The 26,458-nt window shown below is 46.4% G+C and overlaps 1 protein-coding gene across 3 annotated transcripts in view; it reads left to right on the top strand.

The window, feature by feature from the left end:
• LETM1 (leucine zipper and EF-hand containing transmembrane protein 1) overlaps window positions 1-26,458 on the top strand; it is a 251,235-nt gene that overhangs the window by 181,538 nt on the left and 43,239 nt on the right. For all 3 annotated transcript variants that reach the window (XM_033950993.1, XM_033951002.1, XM_033950987.1), the window contains exons 10-12: window positions 2,983-3,132; window positions 4,146-4,280; window positions 21,747-21,940. In XM_033950993.1, coding sequence (XP_033806884.1) covers window positions 2,983-3,132; window positions 4,146-4,280; window positions 21,747-21,940 — 479 coding nt within the window. The remainder of the gene's footprint in view (window positions 1-2,982; window positions 3,133-4,145; window positions 4,281-21,746; window positions 21,941-26,458) is intronic.

Below are 26,458 nucleotides of genomic sequence, written 5' to 3' on the forward strand. Positions count from 1 at the left end.
CCCGGAAGGCCTTCAACAGCATAGGACGTCGATGGGGAGCATTCGATGTTCGATCTAATGATATCAACAGCCAGCAAAAAAAATTATCTTGTTTGTTCAGGAGAGTCAGGAAATGCCAACATGGATGCTCTAATACAATCTTGCCAGAGAAAGGGCTGTTGTACGTATTTTCCCCATGGCCCATGATAGGCCGGGTCATCCAGAGAATAGCGACCCACCAGGGGTAGGTAATCCTGGTTGCTCCAGATTAGCCACATCCTGTGGTGCGGATCTTGTTGGACAAGTGTCTCAAACTGCTACTTCATCCAGCTCTCCTCTCGCTGGGTCCTGTTGCCCTGAGGGATCCGGAACACTTTCGCTTATGACATGGCTCTTGAGCATGCAGCCTTACGCAGAAGGGCTACTCGGAGGTGGTCATTTGACTTTCCTAAGACTTAAGAAACCAGCAGTTGTCATGGCCTATGCTAAGGCTTGGAAGATGTTTTAGCACTGGTGTGCTAAGCATGATGTAGAACCCTTTAGGGCTCCAATGTCAGTGGTCCTGGCGTTTCTTCAGGATGGCCTTGATTAGGACCTGGCGGTTGGTTCTCTCAAGATGCAAGTGACAAGCCTTTCATACTTTAGGGCTTGAGTGGAAAAAGATTTGTAGGGTGGCTATGTGGTCCACCCTTCATACTTTCACAAAGTTTTACAGGGTGGTGGTAGTAACACAACTGGATGCCGCATTTGGGTCTCCAATTCTAGTAGCAGGCTCATCTAGCCCACCCTAGACTCGGGAGACTGCTTTGGTAAGTCCCATTGGTTCAAGACTTTTGCATTAGAAGGGAAGATTAGGTTCTTACCTCAATAATCTTTCTAGTAGAAAGGCATACGAGTCTTGAAGGCCTACCCTGTCAGATTTCAATTAGCCTGCTTCCTGTCTCAGACATGTATATATTTCCAGATGCTTGACATTCTCCTGTTAAACAGGTCTGAAAAGTGATGAAATAACTCTCGATTGCAAAAAGACAAATGAGAATCTGTGAGAACTACATAAGTATTGGTGCTAGTTGCATTCAGGTAGGTGGCTTGTTCGGTTCTACCTTGTTTTATGTTACAAGAGTCTATGAGAACTACCTAAGTGTTGATGCTGGTTGCACTCGGGTAGGTGGTTGTTTGGTTCCACCTTGTTTTATGCTATGTTCCTTCCTATTGGCATTGGTTTCTATAATTATAATTGTTTAAGAGAAGAGCAGACTTGGCTTTGTCAGGGTGTCCCCAGGCCCTTCTCTTATATTTCTTCTCTTTTAGTGGTTGCCAACTGCTTTGGTATAAACTGAGGAGCTATAGCACAGCCCAGTAATACAGGAGGTGGTGCCAAAAAATATAGATGATGCCTTCTACACAACTTATGATTAGAGGTGAATAAACCACTAGCCCAAGACTCCGTGTGCCTTTCTACTAGAAAGAAGATTATCGAGGTAAGAGAGTAATCTTCCCTTTGAACCCAGACCTGCAACGGGATAGTAGCATGTGAGCATTGTTCCTGCCTGTCATTAACTCACCAGGGACAGCCATGGTAAATGCTTGGATGGATCATGAGTCTGGGTAGGGGGTGGTTCATGATATTGCTCAGAGTTGGGGATGCAGTGTGAGATTTTTTTATTTTTTTTTCCTTTTTTCTTTTAAGCAAAGGACTGTGATAACTGCTTATAGCACAGAGCATTCCTTCCATTTCGGAAACACTAAATGCATCTACATAATCTATAGCAGTGACATTTAGTGCACAGCAACTTACTGTGTACCAACTGTAAGCAATGTCCACATTCATATCCCGCCTATTGTCCACCTCTTTTACAGTTGCCACAGCAAGCAGTTACTGCATTAACTAAAGCATGGTAAGTGCCACAGTCATGCAGTACCGTATATACTCGAATATAAGTCGATCTGAACACGTCAAGACTCCCATTTTTCCCCCCAAAAGGAGGAAAAATGGTTGACTCAAATATAAGATGGGGTTTAATATTCAAGTGCCCTGCCAGGATCTGCACCCAGTGCCCCCTCCTTCACTCCCCTACCTGCCAGGCTCTGTACCCAGCCCCCTTCCCTCTCTGCCAGGCTCTACACCCAGCCTCCTCACTCCCTGCCAGGCTCTGCACCCAGCCCCCTTTCTTCCCTACTCTGCCAGACTGCACCCAGCACCCTCCCCTGCCAGGCTCTGCATGCAGCCCCCCTCCCTCACTGCCCTGTACTATCTCCCTCCCAGTGCCTTGCTGGCCTCCACTGGACCTGCCATGGGACCTGGTAGTCTAGCAGTGGTCCAGGATATGAGGGATCCCCTATCTCCCGTCCCAGCCGAATCCAATCAGCCAGCAGCGTTGAACATAGCTGGAGGGCAGGAAGATCGCTCCTGCTCCATGCATCAGCTGGCTACCAGGGATCCGAAAGGTACATGGGGAAGATGGGAGGGAGGTGTGATTGTCAATTTCGGCAGGCACAGGAGTCAGAATGGATTCTTCCTGTCCCATCCACTGTGAGGCCGCAAAGGAGTCGGGGAGGGGGGGGAGTACATGAGGGAGGCAGGGGGTTTTGAATATAGCTGGGACAAGAGACAGGGGGATCCCTCATGTCCTAGCCCAACACTGGACCACCAGGTGTTGCGGCACGCCCTGTGGAGGCCTCTGATAGGTCCAGGAGGAGGGTGGCTAGGCGATGGCCCGAATAAAAGCCGAGACCCATTTTTGGCCCAAAAATCTCATCTTATATTCGAGTATATATGCTAACTGTTACCACAACTAATTTTAGGTGGTGAACGCTAATTGTGCTTCAGTTAACAGGCTTCATGATCTCTTTCTGCCATCATATTCTATTTTTTATATTTATACAATAATTTATTTCTTGCAAATGACATTTTTATTTCTTGTTCTAGAAAATCAGGATAATATTTTTGGAATTTTAGTACTGATTTACTTATTCAAGGTTATTTTGTTATTCAAAATTCAGAAAGAAGTGGAACTAGCAGATTTAGAAGCGGCCAACATTAATGAAAAGAAGAGTCCAATTGATATGGTTACTGAAGAACTGCCAAAAGTTGAATTGGAAAAGCATACAGAAATCTTGATAGACAAAGCTCCAATCTTGGAGGGCATTAAGGTAGCTTTTTTTATTTTTGGAATCTTTGTAGATTTGTACACGTGCTTCTTATGATTGTGGATGTATGCAATGCTTTTACTTATTTCGCTCCACAAGTAAAGAAAAAAACAACCTAAGCTTCTAAATCTGTGCTTTATTTTTAGCTGGGGAAAAAGGGCCATTAAGGGGTGGGTCAGCTTAGCGGGAAAGGCCTGGTGCAGGCAACATTTTAGTACGGTTGCTATTGGCTGCAAGGCCCAAAGACTAGATTAAAAGTGAGCTGGATGTGGGAGGAATCATTAAGCAGTGAGGAGGAGAGATGGGGATCCACAGTGGGGAGAGAGAAGGAGGGAATTAAGGTTGGACCTGGGTGGGGTCTAAGGCCCCCCCTCACATGATGCACTGGGAGGGGATGGCCTGATACTGTACACTTAGCGTCCTCTGAGAAGGAGGGACTAAGCACCCCTCCTGCTCCCAACTTAAAAGGTACGAGGAGGGGTTGAAGGGAGGCCTCCGGTGGCAGGAGGAAGTGGACACCTCTCCTGCCTTTTTTTCAGTGGAGGGCATTTGTAAAAGGCAGGCGGGATGCCCAGTCCCTCCTGCCTTTTACTTGGGGGAAGGCGATTGGCTCGGGGGTCTTTCATGGCAGGAGGGACTGGGCATCACTCCTGTCTTTTTTTTTTTCCGGGGGGGGGGGGGGTTGGGGGATGTTCGGCGGGGGGAGGATGATTGGTGCGGGGAGGCCTTCTTGGTAGGAGGGAGTAGGCATCCCTCCTGCAGTTTTGCCTTGGGAGTGTCGGGCTGGCAGGAGGGAGTGAGCATCCCTCCTGCCATTTGTTTTGGGTTCGGGGGGCAGTGGCTTGGGGATGCCTGGCTTGGGGGAGATGCGTTTGTTGGGGGTCTTCGAGGAGGGCTTTCTTCGGTGGTGGGGGACTTTTTTTATTTTTTTAATGGGACAGATATTTTGTGAGAAAATAATGTGATCTTCATCATATGTTTTTTCTTCCTCCAATGATCCCTCTCCCTCCTTCTAGGGTGAAGAAATTACAAAAGAGGAGATTGAGATACTCAGTGATGCCTGCACTAAATTAATAGAGCAAAAGGGATTGCTTACGAAAGAAAGAGAGGAGCTCGAAGTTTTGAAAGATGATGTTCAAGAATATAATGAGGTATCTTCTGAAACTGTATGTACTTTTTAGACTAGTTTTGTGTTGTATTAGCTTTTGTTCCACTCTTAAAGGCGATTTTATCTGAAAGCTGTAAGACACAAGGTAAAATCTCAAAGCTTTTCAATTTGTATATCCAATCTTGATATGTATAGTACAGTGGTACCTTGGTGCCGGTTGCTGAAGATCTGCCTCCTCTTCTTTGCTGGGCCTTGAGCATCTGCGCATGCTCAAGGCCTGCGAGTTCACGCTCTCTCCAAGATTCTCAGAGATCTCTGAGAATCTCGAAGAGAGTGTGAACTCGCAGGCCTTGAGCATGCACAGATTTTCAAGGCCCAGCAAAGAAGAGGAGGCAGATCTTCGGGCACCGGCACCAATGCACAGGACATGCTGGTGCCGGTGGCCAGATGGAAGTAAGAAGCGTGTTCGGGTGGGTCTGGGAGATTTCAGATAACGGCGGGGGGGGGGGGGGGGGGGGGGGGGGGGGGGGGGGGGGGGAGCGGATCGCGGGGGTCGCCGCTCGCAAATCGAGGCAAGCTCGGTTTCCAAGGCGCCGATTTTGCGAATGTTTTGCTTGTCTTGTAAAACACTCGCAAACCGGTGCACTCATAAACCGAGGTACCACTGTACTGTTTGATTCAGTTTAAATTACAGTCAGACCTCGGTTTGCGAGTAACGTGATTTGCGAGTGTTTTGCAAGACGAGCAAAACACTTAAGCAAATCGTGCCTTACAAACTGAGCGTTGACTCGATTTATGAGCTCCTACCCCCAAGAACCAGCATTGCCCCCTGCCCGTGAGCCCCCTTCCCCCCCTCCCCCCAAGAACCCACATTTCCCACCCAAACCCTTACCCTGATCTGGCACCGGCATGCAGCACCAACCCGCAGGATGTGCCGGTGCTGGTGCCTGAAGATCCTGCTCTTGCTGCTGGGTGAGAGGCAGGATCTTCAGGCACTGGCACGTCCTGTGGGTTGGTGTTGCGTGCCGGTGCCAGATCGGGGTAAGGGTTTGGGTTGGTGATGCCGGTTCTCGGGGGGGGGGGGGGGGGGAGGCCATGCCGGATCTCAGGTGTGGGGTGGAAGCGTGCCAGTGGTCTCGGCGGTGGGGGTGGTCTTTTTGGGATGGGGTTGGGTGGAAGCGAGCAGCACCAGTGGCCTCAGGGTGGGGGGGAACCAATCAAACAAGTTTCCCTTACTTCCTATGGGGAAACTCGCTTTCATATACGAGCACTTTTGTTTACGAGCATGCTTCTGGAACGAATTATGCTCGCAAACCAAGGTTCCACTTTATATTTCTTTTTATTTATTTAATATATTTATAATCCGCTTAAAGACCTAAGCAGCTCACAATAAAACATACATAATAATAATAGAACAAAACATAACTATCAAAATAAATAAAATCTGTAGAAATCATCCTATCCAATTTGATCTTGATCTCTTCTCCAGGGTCTTACTCCACTGTCATTTGACTGACGAGAAATTCTAGCATCAACCAAAAGTTAAAAAAAAAAAAAAAAAGTATGTTTTAAGTAATTTCCTATATTGTAATACATTTTTACAAAATCTTATTATTCCAGATATCTTGTTCCATAAAATTGGGCCTGCAACAGAAAATGAGGATTTTATAGTACTAACATCACTTCCTCTCTTTTTTGTATACCTAAAAACATACAATTTTCCGATCTTAACAATCTACTTGGCCTATACAAGGCCAAGCACTTAGTCAAATAATCTGGTAAAGTACCATAAATCCCTTCAGGATTTTAAATTGTACACAATAATAAACTGATACCCACCAATGGAGTTTCTTCAAGATAGGAGTAATATGTTTAAAACAAAATTTCCCTATCAGGACTCGAGCTGCTGAATTCTGTACAATCTGCTATGCTTTCATACAAGACAGTTGGTAGCCCCCAAATAAATACTGTTACAATAATCACGTTTTGATAGTACCATCGTTTGTAGGACTTGTCTAAAGTCCCCAACCAGTCAGTAGATTCTTCAACTGGGATAACTTTCTCATCGCAAAATATGCTGACTTGTGATTTTAATGATAATTTTGTGTCAAGAATAACTCCTCTAACACCATGATTTCCTCTTTAACCATTATCAAATGCTCATTTAAAAGCACTTTGTGGGGCCATAGATGTTCATATCAATCCCCTACAATCATTATTTCTGTTCTGTCAATGTTCAACTTAAATCAGCTACCATACATCTAGTCATGATCTTATTCATATAATCATTTAACTCTAATATCAATTTTTCACCCCATTCCATGATCTTAAAAAAAAAACAAAACCTAACGTCATCAGCGTACATTCTATAGGAAACACCCATCTCATCTAGTAGCTTCCCTAATGGAGATAGGTATATATTGAACAGTATAGCAGATAGCACTGATCCTTTAGGGAAACCTTGTTTTACCATGACTTCAGTTGAAATTTCCCTATTACTTTGAACACACATCTTTCTTCCTATAAGAAATGTCCTAAACCATTCCTGGTCAGAAATAAATTTCATTTATTATTTCAAAATGAATTATTCAGAAAAAAAATGTGAGGCAGGGAAGTTCCTCTCTCAGGTGAAACCATCTTTCAGAAATGTAATTTTTTAATGAGAAAAATTATGAAAATTTCCTTGATTGCTTACTAGCCTTCATTTTCTGTTGGAAATAACAGTTTTTGCAAGTACTTTGCTATAGTTGCAAGTGTAATTTCCATTTCCATAGCAAAGCAGCAGATGAATCCAGAGACTAGTGGGTATAGCTCACATCGACCAGCAGGTGGAGATAGAGAACTGATTAACAGTTGGCCTTAAAGCCTGGTGTTCTTTCTGTTGATTCAGTTTTGCTCTATCTCCCAGCAGGGTTGGAGCTATACTTCTAGCTCCTGGTCTCTGCCTGCTGCAGGATAGATTGAAGTGGTGTTCCGGTAGGATTCCTCTGTTGAGACTAGTTCTCTTCAGTAGGTGGGGGTGCCTGGCTGTTTGGTGCCGGCTTTGGGAGGTACACCTGGGCCCTCCCAGGTCCCTACTCCACCCTCCCCTCCGTTGGATAGAGGGGTTCCTTTCCAGGTGCAGGAGTGGCTGGCTTCTTCATTCCAGTTTAAAAAAAAAAAAAAAAAAAAGGGAGGCCTTCCTGCTTGTACTGAGCCGTGCTGTGCTTCACTCGGCATGCAGTACATTTACCAATGATTGCCTGGCTTCGGGGGTAAGCGGCTGACCGGGTGAGTGTTTTCTTTTCCTTCCTCGAGGGTGGTCGCGTTTTCCCGGGTGCCGGGCGTCTTGGGGGGGCGGAGTCGTCATTCGGCGGCGTTCGCCGCGTGTGTGAAAAAAAAACAAAACAAAAAAAACCGCGTCGGAGCTGTTTTGTCAGGCCGAGGGGGGATGGCTGCAGAAGTTAGTCAGCTGTGTTCGCGCTGTGGGGAGCGCCGAACACGGTCGGGTCTTTGCTCTGCCGGGTGTTTGGAAGCACAGGCAGATGACCCGTTTTTGGCGGCTTGCGAGGCAGCCATGTCCCGGGTGCGGGAGTCTTGCGCAATGTCCCCGCCGCTCGGAGCCGATGCAGGGTTGCTGCAGGACTCGGCCACGGAGGACAAGAGTGAGGCGGCGGGGGAACAAGCGAGAGCGCTGGAGGCCGGCGCGGCCCCTCCCCTCGGCTCGGAGCAGGGCGGGGGAGTGCCTCTTAGCTGGGGTGCATTTTCGCCCGAATTTGTGATGTTGCTCCATCAGGCATTTCAATTACAGCGCTCGCAGCCTACCCAGCCGGGGCTGGGGGCCGGGCGGTCCCTTGCGGTACCCTCTACCTCTACGGGGGGGGAGGGGACAGAGGCTAGACCCACGGCAGGGGCAGCAGGATCCCCGGGGCAGTCGCAGGGGGCTAAGAAGCGCAGGCTAGTGTCTGCGGAGGCAGTGGATATGTTGCCCAGATCTCCTTTCTCCCTGCCTGAGTCATTGGAGGAAGGGGAGCTATTGGATTGGGACACGGAGAGTATCCCGGGTAGGGAGGGGGATGACCCTACGGCTATCCGGTTGTTCCATAGAAGAGGAGCTTTCTTCTTTTATTTCAAAAGCTTTGCAGAGTTTGAACATTGCTCAGGAAGGTGCCACGGGGTCCGGTAACCCCCTGATGGCAGGTACCCGTAGGCCGTCTAAGGCCTTTCCGGTCCATGAGGCCATGCAGGAGCTGATCTCGGCGCAATGGGAGGCGCCGGAGGCCAGTTTGCGGGTGGCAAGGGCCATGAGGCTCTTGTATCCAGTCGAACCGACCGAACTGGACAGGTTTAGGTTGCCTAAGGTGGACGCTCTGGTGGCAGCGGTGACTAAAAGAACTACCTTGCCGGTAGAAGGGGGCGTGACACTTAAGGATGCACAGGATAGAAAGATTGAAGCATCCCTAAAGATGTCCTTTGAAGTGGCTGCAGTTACCTTACAGGCCGCAATCTGCAGTTCTTACGCGGCGCGGGCTTGTCTGCAGTGGTCACAAGGGATGACCGATAAATTGCTGGAGTCTGGAGGTACTGTCCCTTCGGAACTGGCTGATTTGGAGTCCGGCTTGGCTTATTTGGCGGACTCCTTGTATGATATTATTCGGGCGTCTGCGAAACAGATGTCTCTGGCTGTGGTTTCCCGCAGGTCCTTGTGGCTCCGTCATTGGGCGGCCGATGCAGCGTCCAAGCTCAGGCTGGTGAGACTCCCGTTTAGAGGGGGTTTATTGTTTGGAGCGGAGTTGGATAAACTGGTAAAGGATTTTGGGGATACCAAAACGCAGCGTTTACCGGAGGACAGGGCTAGGCCCCCGGTAAGGGCCGCATCATCTAGACTGCGTTTCCGGGATGTTAGGCGGGCCAGGGCTGGTAAACCTTTTTCCAGGGCTGCATCTGGGCCGTTCTCTGCTTCGAGACCTCGGTTTCGGCAGAGAAGTTCCTTTCGTGCGGCGAGACCCTCTTCAGGGCAGTCAGCCCGTACCCTAGCCAGTCGCCCTCCACAATGACGGGGGCTTGGCTCCCTCCGCCCTGCCCTTAGGGGGTCGGCTTTCGGCATTCCGGGCGGAGTGGGCCGCTGTCACGTCCGACCAATGGGTGTTGGACATTGTTCACGAAGGGTACAAATTAGAATTCGCCGCTCCCGTCGTAGATTCTTTCTTGGTGTCCCCGTGCCGTGGCGCGGCCAAGGGATCCGAGGTCCGCAGGACACTTCAGGGGCTGCTCGATCTGGGGGCGGTGGTACCGGTGCCCCCGGAAGAGGTAGGCCGCAGTATCTATTCCCTATACTTCATTGTACCAAAGAAGGGGGGGTCCTTCAGACCAGTGCTGGATCTCAAAGGGGTCAACAGATTCCTCAGCGTGCGCCATTTCCAAATGGAAACGGTGCGCTCGGTTATTGCGGCGGTAAGACCAGGAGAGTTCCTCACGTCTCTCGATCTCAAGGAGGCATACCTCCATATTCCGATATGGCCTCCGCATCAGCGGTATCTGCGGTTTGCGATTCTGGGCCTACATTTTCAGTTTCGGGCAATGCCCTTTGGCCTGGCGACGGCTCCCCGCACGTTTTCCAAAGTCATGGTGGTGGTAGCCGCTTTTCTACGCAAGGAAGGGATTCGGGTACACCCTTACTTGGACGATTGGTTGATCCGCGCCTCATCCCGGCAGGAGAGTTTGTCGGTGACGCAGAGAGTGATCTCTCTCCTTCAGTCGTTGGGGTGGATTGTCAACTTTCCCAAGAGTGTTTTGTCCCCATCGCAGTCTTTGGTGCATCTGGGGGTACGGTTCGATACGGCTCAGGGGAAGGTGTTTCTACCCCGAGACCGGGGGGAGAAATTGCAGGCGCAAATTCGCCTCCTTCTCGGGTCGCCCAGACCTCGAGTTTGGGATTATGTGCAGGTGCTGGGCTCCATGGTGGCGACTCTGGAGGTGGTTCCCTGGGCCCGGAGCCACATGAGACCCTTACAGCAGTCTCTGCTCTCTCGCTGGTCTCCAGCTTCTCTGAACTACAATGTGCGTCTCCAGTGGAGTCCTCGAGCGGCTCACAGCATGCGCTGGTGGCTCCAGGACTTGCATCTTTGGAAGGGCATGCCGTTGGCCACACCAGATTGGGTGGTGGTTACAACGGATGCCAGCCTGCAGGGTTGGGGAGCCCAGTGCATGCACACGTCGGTGCAGGGAAGGTGGTCTTCCCAGGAGGCTCAATGGCCCATAAACTTACTGGAATTGAGAGCGATCCGGTTAGCGCTGCGGGCTTTTCAGGCCCTAGTTCAAGACAGACCGACCAGGATCTTTTCGGACAGTGTCACGGCGGTCGCGTATGTCAATCGTCAGGGGGTACCCGGAGCCCGCAGTTAGCCGAAGAGGCAAGACTTTTGTTTCGGTGGGCAGAGGGGCAGGTTCCGCTTCTGTCGGCGGCCCACATTGCAGGGCACGAAAACGTGCAAGCGGACTTCCTCAGCAGAATTCTTCTCGATCCGGGAGAATGGGAGTTGTCGGCTCGAGCGTTCAGCCTGCTAGTCCGTCGATGGGGGTTGCCAGAGATGGATCTCATGGCCTCTTCCCGCAATGCGAAGGTGCCTCGGTTCTTCAGCAGACGCAAGGAACAGGGATCGGAGGGGGTGGACGCATTAGCTCTCCCGTGGCCTCCGAATTCCCTTCTTTATGTATTCCCGCCTTGGCCCATGATAGGGCGGGTGTTGCAACGCATCTCTCGCTTTCGAGGCAGAGTAATCCTGGTGGCTCCGGATTGGCCACGGCGGCCGTGGTACGCGGATCTGATGCTGCTGTCGGTAGGCGAGCAGGTAGCGTTCCAGGTAACTCCGGACTTGCTAACTCAGGGTCCAATATTAATGGAAGATCCGGGCCGCTTTGGTCTTACGGCCTGGCTATTGAAAGGTCACGGCTGAAAAAGAAGGGCTATTCTGAACGGGTGATTTCCACCCTGCTTAAGGCTAAGAGGATCTCTACGTCAGCCTCCTATGCGAGGGTCTGGAGGATCTTTGAGTCATGGTGCGGAAGACACGGAATTGCGCCTTTCCATGCTTCTCTGCCGGCTATTCTTGCGTTCCTGCAGGAGGGCGTAGAGAAAGGGTTAGCATATAACTCTTTAAAGGTTCAGGTATCGGCCATTGCCTGTTACAGGGGCCGGGTGGCTCGCTCGGCTCTCGCATCACAGCCGGACGTGGTACGTTTCCTCAAGGGGGTTCAACATATCCGGCCGCCGGTTAAGCGAATTTGTCCAACTTGGAACCTTAAACTCGTCCTTGGGAAATTGCAGGGGGCACCTTTTGAGCCCCTGTCAGCGGCCACTTTGAAAGATGTCACACTAAAAACAGTTTTTTTGGTGGCGATGGCTTCAGCAAGGCGAGTATCGGAGTTGCAAGCGCTTTCTTGCAGGGAACCCTTTTTGCGTTTCTCGGAGACTGGGGTGACGGTGCGTACGGTGCCGTCCTTCCTGCCTAAGGTTATTTCCTCCTTTCATGTGAACCAAAGTCTGTTTCTGCCATCCTTCAGGAAGGAGGATTGGGGGAAGCGTTTTTTGTCGGTACGGCTTCTGGATGTCCGCCGTATGCTTCTCCATTATTTGGAGGTGACGAATGCTTTTCGCCGGTCGGACCATCTCTTTGTCGAGTTCGCGGGTAAAAACAAAGGGATGGCGGCGTCCATTGCGCGTTGGGTCAAGGACGCTATTGCTTCGGCATATGTGTTGTCAGGGAAGAAGGTACCGGAGCACCTTCAGGCTCATTCCACTCGGGCTTTAGCTACATCTTGGGCGGAGTCCGGGGGAATGTCATTAGAGGAGATTTGCCGGGCGGCCACTTGGTCGTCAGGGAATACTTTTTCAAAGCATTATCGGTTAGATGTAGCAGCCCGTTCAGAGGCGAGTTTTGGCGCGGCAGTGCTGGCAGAGGCGGCATTGGCGTCCCACCCAGTTTGAGTTTGCTTTGCTACATCCCACTAGTCTCTGGATTCATCTGCTGCTTTGCTATGGAAGGTAAAATTATGGTCATACCTGTTAATTTTCTTTCCTTTAGAAGCAGCAGATGAATCCAGAGCCCCTCCCCATGTGCACGGGCTGTGTGTAGGGTGTTTAGGTCATTAGGTTAGCCGGGGCTATGGTTGGTAAGTGTATTATTTCATGACTGAAAAAAAAAAACAAAAAAAAAACCACAAGAAACGAAAAACGAGAAAATATCAATGGTATTCAGAAGAGAAAGACACATTTTTTACTGGAATGGAGTTTGTGGCTGCTCATTCTCCTTTCGGGATGCTTGGGCAAAGTGCATAACTGAATCAACAGAAAGAACACCAGGCTTTAAGGCCAACTGTTAATCAGTTCTCTATCTCCACCTGCTGGTCGATGTGAGCTATACCCACTAGTCTCTGGATTCATCTGCTGCTTCTAAAGGAAAGAAAATTAACAGGTATGACCATAATTTTACCTTATATGTGTACTAAAAAAGGGTACTGTTGAGAGTCACAAAATGCCTGACTTTGTGCCAGATTCTCAGTTACCATGCATTTAATGATGGCGCTAAACCATTGTTAAATGCATATATTTTACTGCCTTATTATCAAAACAGCTCACCATAGTCTTTTCGATGCTTTCTGGCAGCCTCTGATTGTACTATGCAAATGTAGTACAATGAGATCATTAATATTTAAACTGTAGTATAATGAGGTCAGGAAGATTAAAAGGAGCTACCCAAGCGATTCTTCAAAGGGAACCCCCCTCCCTTAATTTGCATGAAATCAGGGCCGATATTTAGAGTGTCTGTTTACAAATGCTAGAAGCCTAAAAAATAAAATAGGAGAGTTAGAGTATATAGTGCTGAATGATGAGGTAGATATAATAGGCATCTCAGAGACCTGGTGGAAGGAGGACAATCAGTGAGACACTGTGTTACCTGGATACAAATTATATCATAATGATAGAGTAGATCAAATTGAAGGAGGGGTTACGCTATATGTTAAAGGGGGAATTGAATCAAACAAAATAAACATTCTACACGACACAGATAGCAGTGTAGAATCCATTTGGATAGAAATTCCATGTCTGAAGGAATGAGCATAAAGATGAAGAAATATTTTCAGAGATTAGAAAAGCTGGCAAATTGGTCAACAGTATAATAATGGGTGATTTCAACTACTTTCACTATCAAATTTATAAATAAAGGAATGTGGTAGCACCAGTTTGGGGAGGCTTATTAACAGAAATGCTGCAACTTACTACTAAACCCGAACACACTGCTACCCACAATGGACACACATAATTAAATGTGGAGGAAAAAAAATCTCAGTTCAGCTTCATGGATCTTTAAAAATAAAAAAACAACTTCACATAACCAAACCAACAATTTATATCAGTTCTTCTATCACTTTTCAGTTAATAGCTTAAGTCTTCAGCCCCACCCAAACTCTCACAGGAGTAACAAATGTCACAGTTCAACCACACAAACTGGGTCTGCAGATAATCCAACTTAACTGTAGTAGGTCCTGATCAAGGCTCTGTCTGTAGCGTCGGCAGATCTTCCTTTCTAAAGACTCGCATCTCCTTCAACTTCGGATCCCACATCATCACCATCCAGACCACAGGCTCCTGGGCACCCACCTGATTCACCTGACAAAGAGGTCTTTGTTTTGCATTTTTGCTACATCAGGGGTGGCAAAAATTCCACTGCACGAACTCCCAGAGAAGAATAACTTGTGACAATTACCAAAACTTCCCTGAAACTGCGGCTGAGCTATAGGATGCCAGAGCATAACAGACTATAGTCTGTTTTCCCGTGGTTTCAAGGAAATGTTGGTAATTGTCACAAGTTGTTTTTCTCTGGGAGTTTGTGTAGTGAAATTTGTCGCCCCTGACTCACATTGCCTCCAACTTCGGATCCCACATCGTCACCGTCCAGACCACAGTCAGGCTCCAAGGCATCACCTACTTCACCCAACAAATTTGAGCTGATAACTGGAGTGATTTTGTTAAAGAAATCTATTTAAGCAGCATTTCATTTTCACAAGGGCGACTATGATAAAATGAGAAAAATGGTTAAAAAGAAGCTAAAAGGGTCTGTGGCAAAGGTCAGAAGCGTAAACCAGGCTTGTTTAAAAATACCATCATGGAAGCCCAGACCAGATGTATACCACATATTAAAAAAGGTAGAAAGAAGAGAAAACGAGAGCCGGCGAGGTTAAAAGGCGAAGTGGAAGAGGCTATTACAGCCAAGAAAACATCCTTTAAATAATGGAAAAAGGATCTGAATGAAGAAAATAAGAAATGACAGAAGCACTGGCAAGTTAGATGCAAAGCATTGATAAAGAAAGCTAAACAAGAATATGAAGAACAACGTGCCACAGAGTCAAAAACTCATAGTAACAATTTTTTTAGGTACATCAAAATCAGGAAACCTGTGAGGGACCGTTAGATGATCAATGAATAAAAGGTGCACTCGGGAGGATAAGGCCATAGGGGAGAGACTGAATGAATTCTTTGCTTTCCTATATTTCTAAACAGATTACTAATACCATATACCCCCCTTAGATGTTTATGTTCGACTGAAAAAATCTCCTCTCAATACTCTCCTCAAAAATCATTGGCACCAGACGCAATGAGATCTTTTCAATCACCGCACCCAAGATATGGAACTCCATCCCTGCTTATCTTAGAGATGAACCATTATTAGATAGATTCAAGAGTTCCATGAAAACCTTTTTGTAAAGGGTTGCTTTCGAAATCTAAACTTTAAGGCTTGGCACAGTCGACCATTAGAATGCACTCAAATCAATTCTCATTCCTTTCACACATGACTTGTGAGTAATGGAATTTTTGGCAGATAAGGGGGTGCTATGATTTTTGGATTGGAATGGATCGTGAGCAAGAAACAATTTAAATGTGTTGTAGATTTTTTTCTACATATGAGATGCCTCCTTTTCATGTGGTTCTGGGTAAATCTAGTTAGATGCATATGTGATAGTTAAGGCCACACCCAATAGAAACTTATGAAAAGTTGGTGCATAAATACAAAAATAAAAATCTGAATATGGATTGCAGCAAAGGCCAGAAAAATGACAGAGAATAACAGAAAAACACTAGGGGTTACTAGGAGGGAAAAAGTATATGTAATTTGCTGGATTAAGTGGGATCATGGGGGATATACATAACACACTTATAGAGGTATTAAGAACTCCATTTAGTATTAATCTGCCTCCATTTTGGTTTTTGTCCTCCTTTGTTCCTTGTCTAAAAGAGTTTGCGCCAAAAGATCCTCATGGCCTAATTGATAACAGATGTTCTTGAGCTTGTTAACTTGGAGCATATCTGATTTCACATTCCAATGCTGGGTATAGAAGAAAGTGTATATGTTCTAAAGTATTGAATATGTGATAGATATGAATGTTTGGGGCCCCGAATGTGTTTGATTATGTGTGTGAATGTATGTTTAAACATGAGAATTGGTTTTGAAAATTGCATTTTTATATATTTTAAACCTGAAGAAATCCTGAAAGACAACATCTGCAATTTGACCTTTAAGATAGGCAATTCTCTCTACTCTGTGACATTCCAGGAGGCCTGTTGGCTGTTTCAGGGCTCCTTTAAGCCCATATTAGGAAATTCTCAGAAAGGGGGATCTGGGTCTTTCTTTTCTTGTGTGTCAGTAAAATTTGAAGCTGTCAGATTTCTCCAAAGCACGAATTCTGACAGAAAGCTGGGTTTATACAAAGTTTGCTTTTGGTATATTTAAATGGTGTGTATGTATGTATGTATGTATGTATATATATCTATATATCTCTCTATATATATAGATATATAGATATATATATATATATATTTTTTTTTTTATTTTTTATTTTTTTAAAGGTTCTGTGAAAAAATATATAATTTGTAAAACTTTTCTTTGAGCCTGGCAACTATGTTAAAAGGAATTTTCTTTGTTCATACCTAAGGATGGCCTCTCTTGGTTGATTGGTTGACAGGTTTGATGTCATACTAGGCAGTGCAAAAGTATATAAGTGAACCTAGTAGGAGTGGTTCTCTGAGTTCATATTTGTCAGGAGAGATGTACTTTGACATGCCTGACTATATATGACTCCTTGCACAAATTACCTTTTGAAAGTTGAATTATGCTAAAGCTAATAAAAAAATAACCGATTGGAAAAGATTTGTGCAATTGTCATTATTCCTGAACACCTAAGAACAGGGCTAGCTGCTTACTTGCTGAATTCGCTCTTACCCCAACCCAGTTGTTTTATCCCTCATTGTTTTCTTTTCTTTAACCGTTGTAGTTCTACTGCTTCTCCCCTTGTCTCAGGTTTGTTCATTGTCCAAGTTTGTCCACATATGTATTTTAAACATTTTTGTGCCCTCCTATTTTAGTGATGTACACCACTTAGAAATTTTATAAGCGTTTGTATCAAATTTTAAAGAAACTTGAAACTTGCTTCGGTCTTTACAGAGGTTGATGTAAAAAATCTTCCTGACCAGAAATGATTTTCAAGGGTGATAAGGCAGGGGAATTGAATGAAATCTTGTTGAACCTGGAAGACTTACTAAGCCAAATCAACAAGTTAAAGAGTGATAAATCACCTGGACTGGATGGTATACATCCCAGGGTACTAAAAGAACTGAAACATGAAATTGCTGATCTGTTAGTGATCTGTAAGCTGTCACTAAAATCGTTTGTAATATCTGAAAATTGGAGGGTGGCCAATGTTATGCCAATTTTTAAAAAGGGTTCCAGGGAAAATTCAGAGAATTATAGACCGGTAAGCCTGACCTCAGTGCTGGGCAAAATAGTGAAAACAATTATAAAAAATAAAATTGTGGAACATGTGGACAAACATGATTTAATGAGACGCCAGCATGGGTTTGGCCAAAGGAGGTCTTGCCTCCCCAATTTGCTTGAGTTCTTTGAAAGTGTGAATAAACTTGTGGATAAGAACATAAGAATTGCCGCTGCTGGGTCAGATCAGTGGTCCATCGTGCCCAGCAGTGCGCTCACGCGGTGGCCCTTAGGTCAAAGACCAGTGCTGATTGATGTAGTGTACAGTGGTGCCTCACACAACGAACTTAATCCGTTCCAGGAGCAAGTTTGTTATGTGAAACGTTCGTTGTGTGAAACGCGTTTTCCCATAACAATACATGTTAAAAAAAATAATTCGTTCTGTAGCATAAAATATGCTAAGATGACATAAAAAAAGATAAATTTTTGGTTATTATTTTTATTTAGATACATCTAAAAACATAATTGTTTTTTAAAACAACACACATTTTTTAAATTTAAAGACAGACTAAGTAGAGTCTAATTTTACAGTGAGAGGGCAGAGTCTCAGCGGCAAAAACTGGGACTTAACTGTTCATTTTTTTTTTTTTCTACCGTGTTTCCCCGATGATAAGGCAGGGCCATCAAATAAGACAGCCCCCCCTTTTTAGAAAAAAATGTAAAATAAGGCACCCCCCCGCAAATAAGCCACCCACCGATACCTGCGCTTACCCGAATCGGGTGGTACGGTGGGTGACTCCGTGTGGTCCCTGGCACCCCCGACACGATCGGGGCAAGAGGGAGCTCAAGCCCTCTTGCCCCCCCGACTCCCCGACACGATCGGGGCAAGAGGGAGCTCAAGCCCTCTTGCCCCCCCCGACTCCCCGACACGATCGGGGCAAGAGGGAGCTCAAGCCCTCTTGCCCCCCCCCGACTCCCCGACACGATCGGGGCAAGAGGGAGCTCAAGCCCTCTTGCCCCCCCCCGACTCCCCGACACGATCGGGGCAAGAGGGAGCTCAAGCCCTCTTGCCCCCCCGACTCCCCGACACGATCGGGGCAAGAGGGAGCTCAAGCCCTCTTGCCCCCCCGACTCCCCGACACGATCGGGGCAAGAGGGAGCTCAAGCCCTCTTGCCCCCCCGACTCCCCGACACGATCGGGGCAAAAGGGAGCCCAAGTCCTCCTGGCCACGGCGACCCCCTAACCCCACCCTGCACTACATTACGGGCAGGAGGGATCCCAGGCCCTCCTGCCCTCGACGCAAACCCCCCCTCCCCCCAACGACCGCCTCCCCCCAAGAACCTCCGACCGCCCCCCCAGCCGACCCGCGACCCCCCCCTGGCCGACCCCCACGACACCCCCAACCCCCTTCCCCGTACCTTTTTGTAGTTGGCCGGACAGACGGGAGCCAAACCTGCCTGTCCGGCAGGCAGCCATCGACGGAATGAGGCCGGATTGGCCCATCCGTCCCAAAGCTCCGCCTACTGGTGGGGCCTAAGGCGCCTGGGCCAATCAGAATAGGCCCGGGAGCCTTAGGTCCCTCCTGGGGGTTCTTCTGCTTGGAAAAGAGACGGCTGAGGGGAGATATGATTGAAGTCTACAAAATCCTGAGTGGTGTAGAACGGGTTTCAAGTGGATCGATTTTTTTTTTTTTTTTACTGCATCAAGATTTACAAATACTAGGGGACACTCGATGAAGTTACAGAGTACTATGTACTTTTAAAACCAATAGGAGGAAATATTTTTTCACTCAAAATAGTTAAGCTCTGGAGTGTGTTGCCAAAGGATGTGATGAGAGCGGTTTTAAAAAAGGTTTGGACAAGTTCCTGGAGGAAAAATCCATATTCTGCTGTTGAGATAGACATGGGGTAAGCCACTGCTTGCCCTGGATTGGTGGCATGGAATATTGTTACTATTTTGGGTTTTTGCCAGGTACTAGTGACTTGGATTGGCCTCCATGAAGACTGGATACTGGGCTACATGGACCATTGGTCTAACCCAGTACGGCTATTCTTATGTTCTTACTAGTTTTTTTAGCCCATTACATTAACGGGTGCTAGAATAGATGGGTAGACTTAGGCATTTCTTTCTTTCTTTTTCTTTCTCTCTCTCTTTCTTTCTCCCCCCTGTCCAGGAGCACCCCTTTCCTGCTCCCCCTGTCCAGCAGTAGCCCTTCTCCCATCCTTTTACCTCCCTTGTAGCGATAGGGAAACCGCCGCAGGCTCCTTATTCAGCTGGAGGAAAACGCCGCACGCGTCAGATTTGCAAACCAATGCAGGCTTCTCCTACGTTGCTGAGGAAACCGCCGCACACACCGCAAACTGCTGCAGGCTCCTACTGCGCATGCAGAGGCACGAACACGGACGCATGAAGATTGAAGTGCGCATTCGTGCTAAGGGTTTTATTATAGCGGATATTAATTTTAGATTGATTGGTTCCTGTTTGGCCTTGCTATTGCATATCCCTGTTGTCTCTTTGTGGTGGTTTTTGGTGAACCTGGTAGCTTGGGATCCCAATATGTGAAAATTTACTGTCATACTTGTCCTCGGAGAAAGCGAAGTTCCTCACCTGTAGCAGATGTTGTCTGAGGAAAGCAGAACATGTAGTCTCGCATCCTTTCCCACCTCTCCTAGGAGTAGTATTTTATCAGCTTTTTCTTTTTTTTTTTAAACTGTACTGCTGATCCCACGTGCTTACATCAGACAGGAAAGCAGTCATACTTATGCAGTGCGGCACTGACAAACACTTCAAGATTTTTTTTAATGCTGGGCAGCATCTATGGTGGGGCTCTATTGCATGACTTTACCCATATGAGAGAATACATGTCCTACTGTCATTGAGGAAACACCTGCTTCAGGTGAGTAATTTCATTTTATCATAGTCTGCTTGTATTGCCTCCAGCTTACTCTAAACAGCTTAATATAAGTTTTAAAAAGCCTTAGGTCCACACCCTCCCTGACTCGGAGTGCTTGGTTTCGGGAGACATATAGAGTCCTCTTGTGAGCATATTTCACACAAAAACAGCTCTTTTATAGTGGAGGCATACAGATGTCTGTATGTCTGAAATGTGGGCGGGCTGGTAATACATTTGGACACGCCTTTTGGAATTGTTTGGTCATAAAGAAATTTTGGCAACATATAGTGATGTATATATCTGACCTTGTGGGTAGCCCCTTGCATGGTACATTGGCCCAGTTGGTGTTGGATTCAAAAATGCATATTGCAGAACTGGATGGTGGCATATCCTCTGGCCTACTGGCACTGGTGTAATCAATTGGTACATTGATAAAATCTTGTGAGGACAAAGGAGGTCAGACAAATGCGCGCAGGATGTCAGTGCGCCGGATTAAAAGTTAAATTTAAAGCGCGCCAAGGGTGTGTGTGGGAGGAACCCCCCCCCCCAGTTTACTTAGAAATGTTGGTGCTGTTGTTGGGAGGTTCAGGGGGCACATCCCCCCCATTACTGATGAAAGTGTAATTTTTTCCCTGTTTTAGGGAAAATTAGTTTCCTCTCTAAGTGTGTGTGTGTGGGGGGTTCCCCCCCAACAGCAGCGCCAACACTTCTAAGTAAAGTGTGGTGGGTTCCCCCCCCACACACACACACACACACACCCTCGGAGCTCTGATGTCTTGTGCGCATTTGTCTGAGCTCCTTTGTCCGCGCGTGATTGTCTGGCGCGCTTTAGTCCCGTCACCAATCAATTACACCAACTGGCATTATGGGAGGTATGTGATGCCAGGGGGACTTGAAGGAGGAAACTTCAGTTTTTGAAAACATAGGGCCCTTACATTCATTCATTGTACCCACAGGGGCAGAGTATGGTGCTAAATATTTTAAGTTAGTTTTCCAGCATTGGCTTAGTAGTGCTAAAGACAGAAGGCCCGGTTTGGGTAGAGAGAAGGAGGGAGGGGGGAGTAAGGGTAATTCTGTTAATTATGTCAATGAGTAGCGTATAAATGATATACGATATATAGATGTATATGGATTGTATTGTGTACAGGGCCATAATTAAATTGTCCATATGATTTTTAGACAGGTATCCTTTACTTTGCAGTGCATCTTCTGACCATTGTGGAATTATTCTTCTTCTACATGCTTGTTGACTAAGCAATTATCTCCTCTAAACAGAGCGATTTCTAATGGGGGGGGAGGGATAGTATTAGGATATGGGAATTTAATGAGGTAAGTAGTGTAAGATTGTTGTTTTTGGGGGGTTTTTGTACTGTTCACATGGAAAATCAATAAAATCGTTTTAAACATAAACAGCTTAATATGAATTTAGTCTTTTTTGAGATACTTCATCAAAAGTATGAATAAAATACAAATTAGATATATCAATCATATTTTATATATTCCTTTGTTTCATCATTCTTGAACCCCCCTCCCCAGTAAGGTTGATCTGGCAGAATTTGGCTCCTGAATCTCTTCCAATTTTTGCCAATTATTTTCCTTTTCTTTCTTAAACACAAGCATCTTTTCTTTTATATTGGCTTGCAGTATTTAACTGGAAGTAATATAAGGCTTTTTTCTTTGTAGCTGCATGATTTTTACTTGCTTTTAATTATAGGGGATCATGCACTCCTCAAGGGATTGAGGAATTTTGTCCAAACATTTCAGAAGAATGGTTCATTCTTTCCTAGTTGGTGCTCTATTAATAAATGTATGAATACATTGCCTTCTTCCCCCCCAAAAAATAAACTACATTTCTTTTGTTTCTTTTAGGATTTGATAGAGATGAAGAAAGAGTTAACAAAGGTGGGACAAGAGACAGTAGTAGAAGAGAGTAAGGCAAGCAAAAGATTGACTAAGAAGGTTAATCGAATGATTGGGCAGATTGACAATATAATTGATGAACTGAAGAAAGAAGAAAAAGAACTGGATGGGTTCCCTGACCATGATTTAAACACACCTGTTGGGTAAGAGAAAGCTTGTAGTAACAACTCTGGTACAAACTGGTCAAGAATTTCTGCTGTCATTTATTGTTTAGTTAAGTAATCCCTTTTCAAGGGACAGGTTATTTACTGTTGCCAGTGCTTTGCATAAACTCATTGTTGAAGTGGCGGTCACACTAAGAATGAATGGAAAGTCAAAATTCTTTACTTTAATACATAATGAAGGCTGAAGAGGAGGACTCCTAATCCTTCATGCAACATACTAGTATATCATATCCTTGTGGAAGTACTGTATTTTTCGCTCCATAAGACGTACTTCCTCCCCCCCCCCAAAAAAAAAAAAAATGGGTGGAAAAGTGGGTGCATCTTATGAAGCAAATACAATTTTTAAACACCTACCCCCGTGCCCCGGTATCTTTTTTAAAATGCCGATGTTCTAGCGCGGTCTCGCCAGGAGCTTTCTGCACTCCTGCTGGATGACTGCCTCCTTTCTTGCTGCTGCATACAATTTTTTAAACCCCTTCCCCCCGCCTCCCGGTACCTTTTTTTTAAAATGCCGGTGGTCCAGTGCAGTCTCGCTAGGAGCTTTCTGCATTCCTGCTGGACGGCTGCCATCTTTCTTGCTGTTGCAGAGCAGGTGCATAAGGCAGGAGCATGAAAATTTTGCTTCCTGCCTGGTCCCGCGCCACTCTGTGAATGTCTGCCAGTCCTCTCTCATTCCCCTCTCCTCAGTCCTGATTGATATTTTCCATCTTCCATCCTTGATCCTTCCTTTACCGACCCTTAGGCCTCCATTCATACTATTTTCTTTCTGAGATCTCATTTTCCTATTGTTTCAAATGGCTCACTCATAAAATTTGCAAGAAAAACAAAGGAGTCCTTTTGCTAAAGCCATGGCAAAAGTGGCCTTAGTGTACCTCTTATCCGGGTCTTTCTGGTACACTAAAGCCACTTGTGTTGCAGCCAGAAAATGTCATATTTTCCGAATTAATGGTCATGTGCTAATTTTGCCATTAGCAAGTGACCATTAAAAACTTTATGGTGTGAGCCCCTACCAACACATATTTCCAGTGCAATAGGGATGGTATGCTGGACCATAGGATTGTCAATTTGTGCTCATGAGCATAGTACAGAAGATTACAATCACAACTTTGCAACGCCTCCTCTTCCATGGTCTCTGCTGCTCCCTTCAGTTCTTCCTTCTGTAGGCAAGCATGAAGGTATCGTTCTGATCTCCGTTTATTTTTTTATTGTTTTGCAGTATTTTTTTCAGGTTTTCGGTTTGTTCGCAGTTTATTATGTGACTTCAAGGGACGGCTGTGCCTGCATAAAGAATAGCAGACATTTAGTCTGCAGCTGGCAGGTGTATCCTTCGGGGACTGCTGAAGATTTGTGGAGCTCAGGGTTCCAGGCCTTCAGCACTTGCTTGCTTACATGATTTGGTCAGGCGCTTAAGCATAAGTTGTTAGGCATCAATAGTGTCCTTCGGAGTGCTCAAGGTGCCAGCTGTAGCTTCGCCTCCCCCTACCCCCCTTTCTGCATCTGTCGCAGCACGGAGGTTAAAGGATCAATTTGACTACTGTCTGACTGGCAACCCAAAGATCCTGATGTGGCAGCTGACCGACAACTTGAGGCAGAGAACCCCAACAGGTCTAGCTACACTATAAAGGAGATGAAGCAGGCTGCAGCACCATTTCCCCAGCATATGGTCTGTGATTACAGGGGGTGGGAGGGGTGGAGGTCTTGAAAACTATATTTTGACTGTTTCTGCAGTTAGGTCTTAGTTCCCCCCCCCTTCTAAAATCCTATTTTTAAAAAGTTTTTGGTCAAACCTGAAGTGTTTTTAAGCCGTTCTTTTAGCACTGTGGTGGCCATCTTGGATTTTTCAGTTTTTTCCTAAGTTCTCAGACTTCATCAAAACACCTTGTTTTGCCTCAAAATTGATAGGAATGGAGTCCTCAGACCCTAATACCCCTATATCATGCCTTATTTGTGCTAGATGGGCGGCTGAAGAGGACCCTTGTGCTGCACAGAAGGGAGGGGTGGGAACTTCGGGCTTAGCCCCTCCACAGCCTTCTAGGGCTGGAGAAAGTCATATGGTCCTTTTAAGGGGAATGAAGCACCTTTTGGAGCCCTGGGAGAGTGACCCTGTGCACCGTAAGGGTATAGTTGCTTCATAGCCCAAGAAAAAGCATTTGTTCCACCCTAAGGGGCAAAGAGTCTTGCTCTCTCTGGCCTTTACCCCAGAGTTCATTAATCTCCTCTGGCAGCCTTATGCACAAGACAGAACTCTGCCAGTCAGATCCACTGGCAAGTGGACCAGCGCACAGGCCCCTCTGGATTCTCAGAGCACTTCTTCCCTGAAAGCGGAGGCTATTCTGGAACCTGATGGTCCATCGGACAGAGACTCAGAGAATGAGGGGTCAGACTTAATCCCTTAGTGACTTAATCCCTAAGTGAGGATTTTTTTGGTGGGAGAAGCAGCCTCCCATCTAGAGGACCAGAAGGCAGTATAAGCCAAAGATCAGGGAGAGGATTCTTCTGTCCACAGACTTTTTAAGTCATCTGCTTTGCAGGAGATCTTTACCAAGTCCGTTTGAGAACTGAAAATAGACCTTCCACAAACCCCGTTATCCCTGTGTTTTGTTCTTAGTGGGGTTTGGGCTCAACCCATGTCCTTTCCGTGGTACCCAGACATGAGGATTCTAGTTATAGAGCCCTGGGAGACCCTCGAAGGCTCCCTGAGAATGGCTAAACTGTATCCTATGGATCAGGAATTCCAGCAAATGTTTGCTATCCAAAGGTGGATTCCCTGGTACGCCAGGTGACCAACTGCAGTTCTCTACCAAGTGAGGAAAGTGAGGTTTTAAGGAGCCGCAGGACTGTAGAGTGGATTTGGTCCTCAGGAGGCAGTTTGAGGTTCTAGCCATAGGGATTAAGGCTGCCACCACAACGTCCTTCGGGGCATGTACCTGTCATTGTAGGCTACAAAAAAGAGCTTGACAGAGTCTGAGCCACTGCCACAGCTTGTGTTAGCTGGGATAGACTACGTAGCGGATGCACACTAGGGTATATTCAGAGTCATGGGGAAAGTTTCAGCATTTTCGATCTCCACCCATCGTTTGCTTTTGATCAGGCAATGGGCGGGTGATTCAACCTCTAAAGCAACGCTGAGCAGGTTCCCATTCAGGGTACAGATGCTGTTTGGCAAGGGACTATATCAGGGCTGCCCAATTCTGGACCTCGAGATCTACTGGCAGGCCAGGTTTTCAGGATATCCACAATGAACCTGCATGAGAGAGATTTGAATACCAAGAAGGCAGTGCAGGCAAATCTCTCTCATGCATATTCATTGTGGATATCCTGAAAACCTGGCCTGCCAGTAGATCTTGAGGACCGGAATTGGGCAGCCTGGTCTAGATAATATGACCAGTGTACAAAATCACCAACCATGATCTTTACCAGACAACAGACCCCTAGCAGCTAGAGACCAGAACCATGGGTCCTTCCTTGGGTCCTGGCACTCTCACCAGTACTACTCAGGAGCTTCTACCCAGAAGGCCTTTCAAGATTCCAGACAGAAATTCTCTGGGAACTGGAGGTACCAACGTTCATGTTTCCGCTCCACAGTGCCAGCCAAAAAGCCACAATGATGCCAGCCCTCAAGCCGCTCCTCTGAAGATTGGAGGTCAGCTCTTGGACTATCTGGAGGCTTGTGAACAGATAATGTCCGACTGCTGGTCCTGAAGATTACCAGAGAGGGTTACAAGATAGAGTTTGTGCACCTTCTCTAATTCATGGATTCACTGGAAGGCTGTAAAGGTCTGGGCAACATTACAAAGGTTGTTATATAGTCAAGCCATAGAACTAGTCCCTCCAGAATACTTGGGCTCAGGCAGATACTCCATATACTTTGTCATGCCCAAGAAAGGCTCAGAGGAGTGAAGGCCCATCCTGGATCTCAAGCATTTCAATGCAGCTCTGAGAGCTCCTTGGTTCTGGATGAAGATCATTCTTTCCATCATTGAAGCGGGGGAGCCCATAGAGCTTTTAGCTGCTCTGGATTTGATGAAAGCTTACCTTCACATCCCAATCTTCCTGGAACACAGAAAGTTCCTCAGATTCCATGTGTTAGAGAATCAACACCAATTCTCAGCACTTTCATTTGGACTGGCAACAGCACCCCAAATTTTCACCAAGATTATGGTGGTAGTGGCCACCCATGTCCACAGAACAGGTTGGCAAGTGCACCTGTATTTGCACAATTGGCTAATCAGAGCTCCATGCTGAACAGAAAGAGAAGAGATGGTAGTGGCAGTAGTGGAGGAATTAACAAGAGTCTGAGATGGATTATGAAGTTTTGAAAGAGCCAACTAATTCTTGCACAGTCCCTGGAATATATGTCCATCTTGGGCACCAACAGGTAGTGCCTGGGATCTGATCTTGATTCATTTTGTAAACTCTTTGCAGATGTCAAGAAGAGTCATCAAAGATCATGAAGTAGTGTGAAAGGATTTTTGGCACCTACAAGTCCAGTCCATC

Source organism: Geotrypetes seraphini, chromosome 1, assembly GCF_902459505.1.
Source record: "Geotrypetes seraphini chromosome 1, aGeoSer1.1, whole genome shotgun sequence".
In the NCBI taxonomy this organism is placed as follows: Eukaryota; Metazoa; Chordata; class Amphibia; order Gymnophiona; family Dermophiidae; genus Geotrypetes; species Geotrypetes seraphini.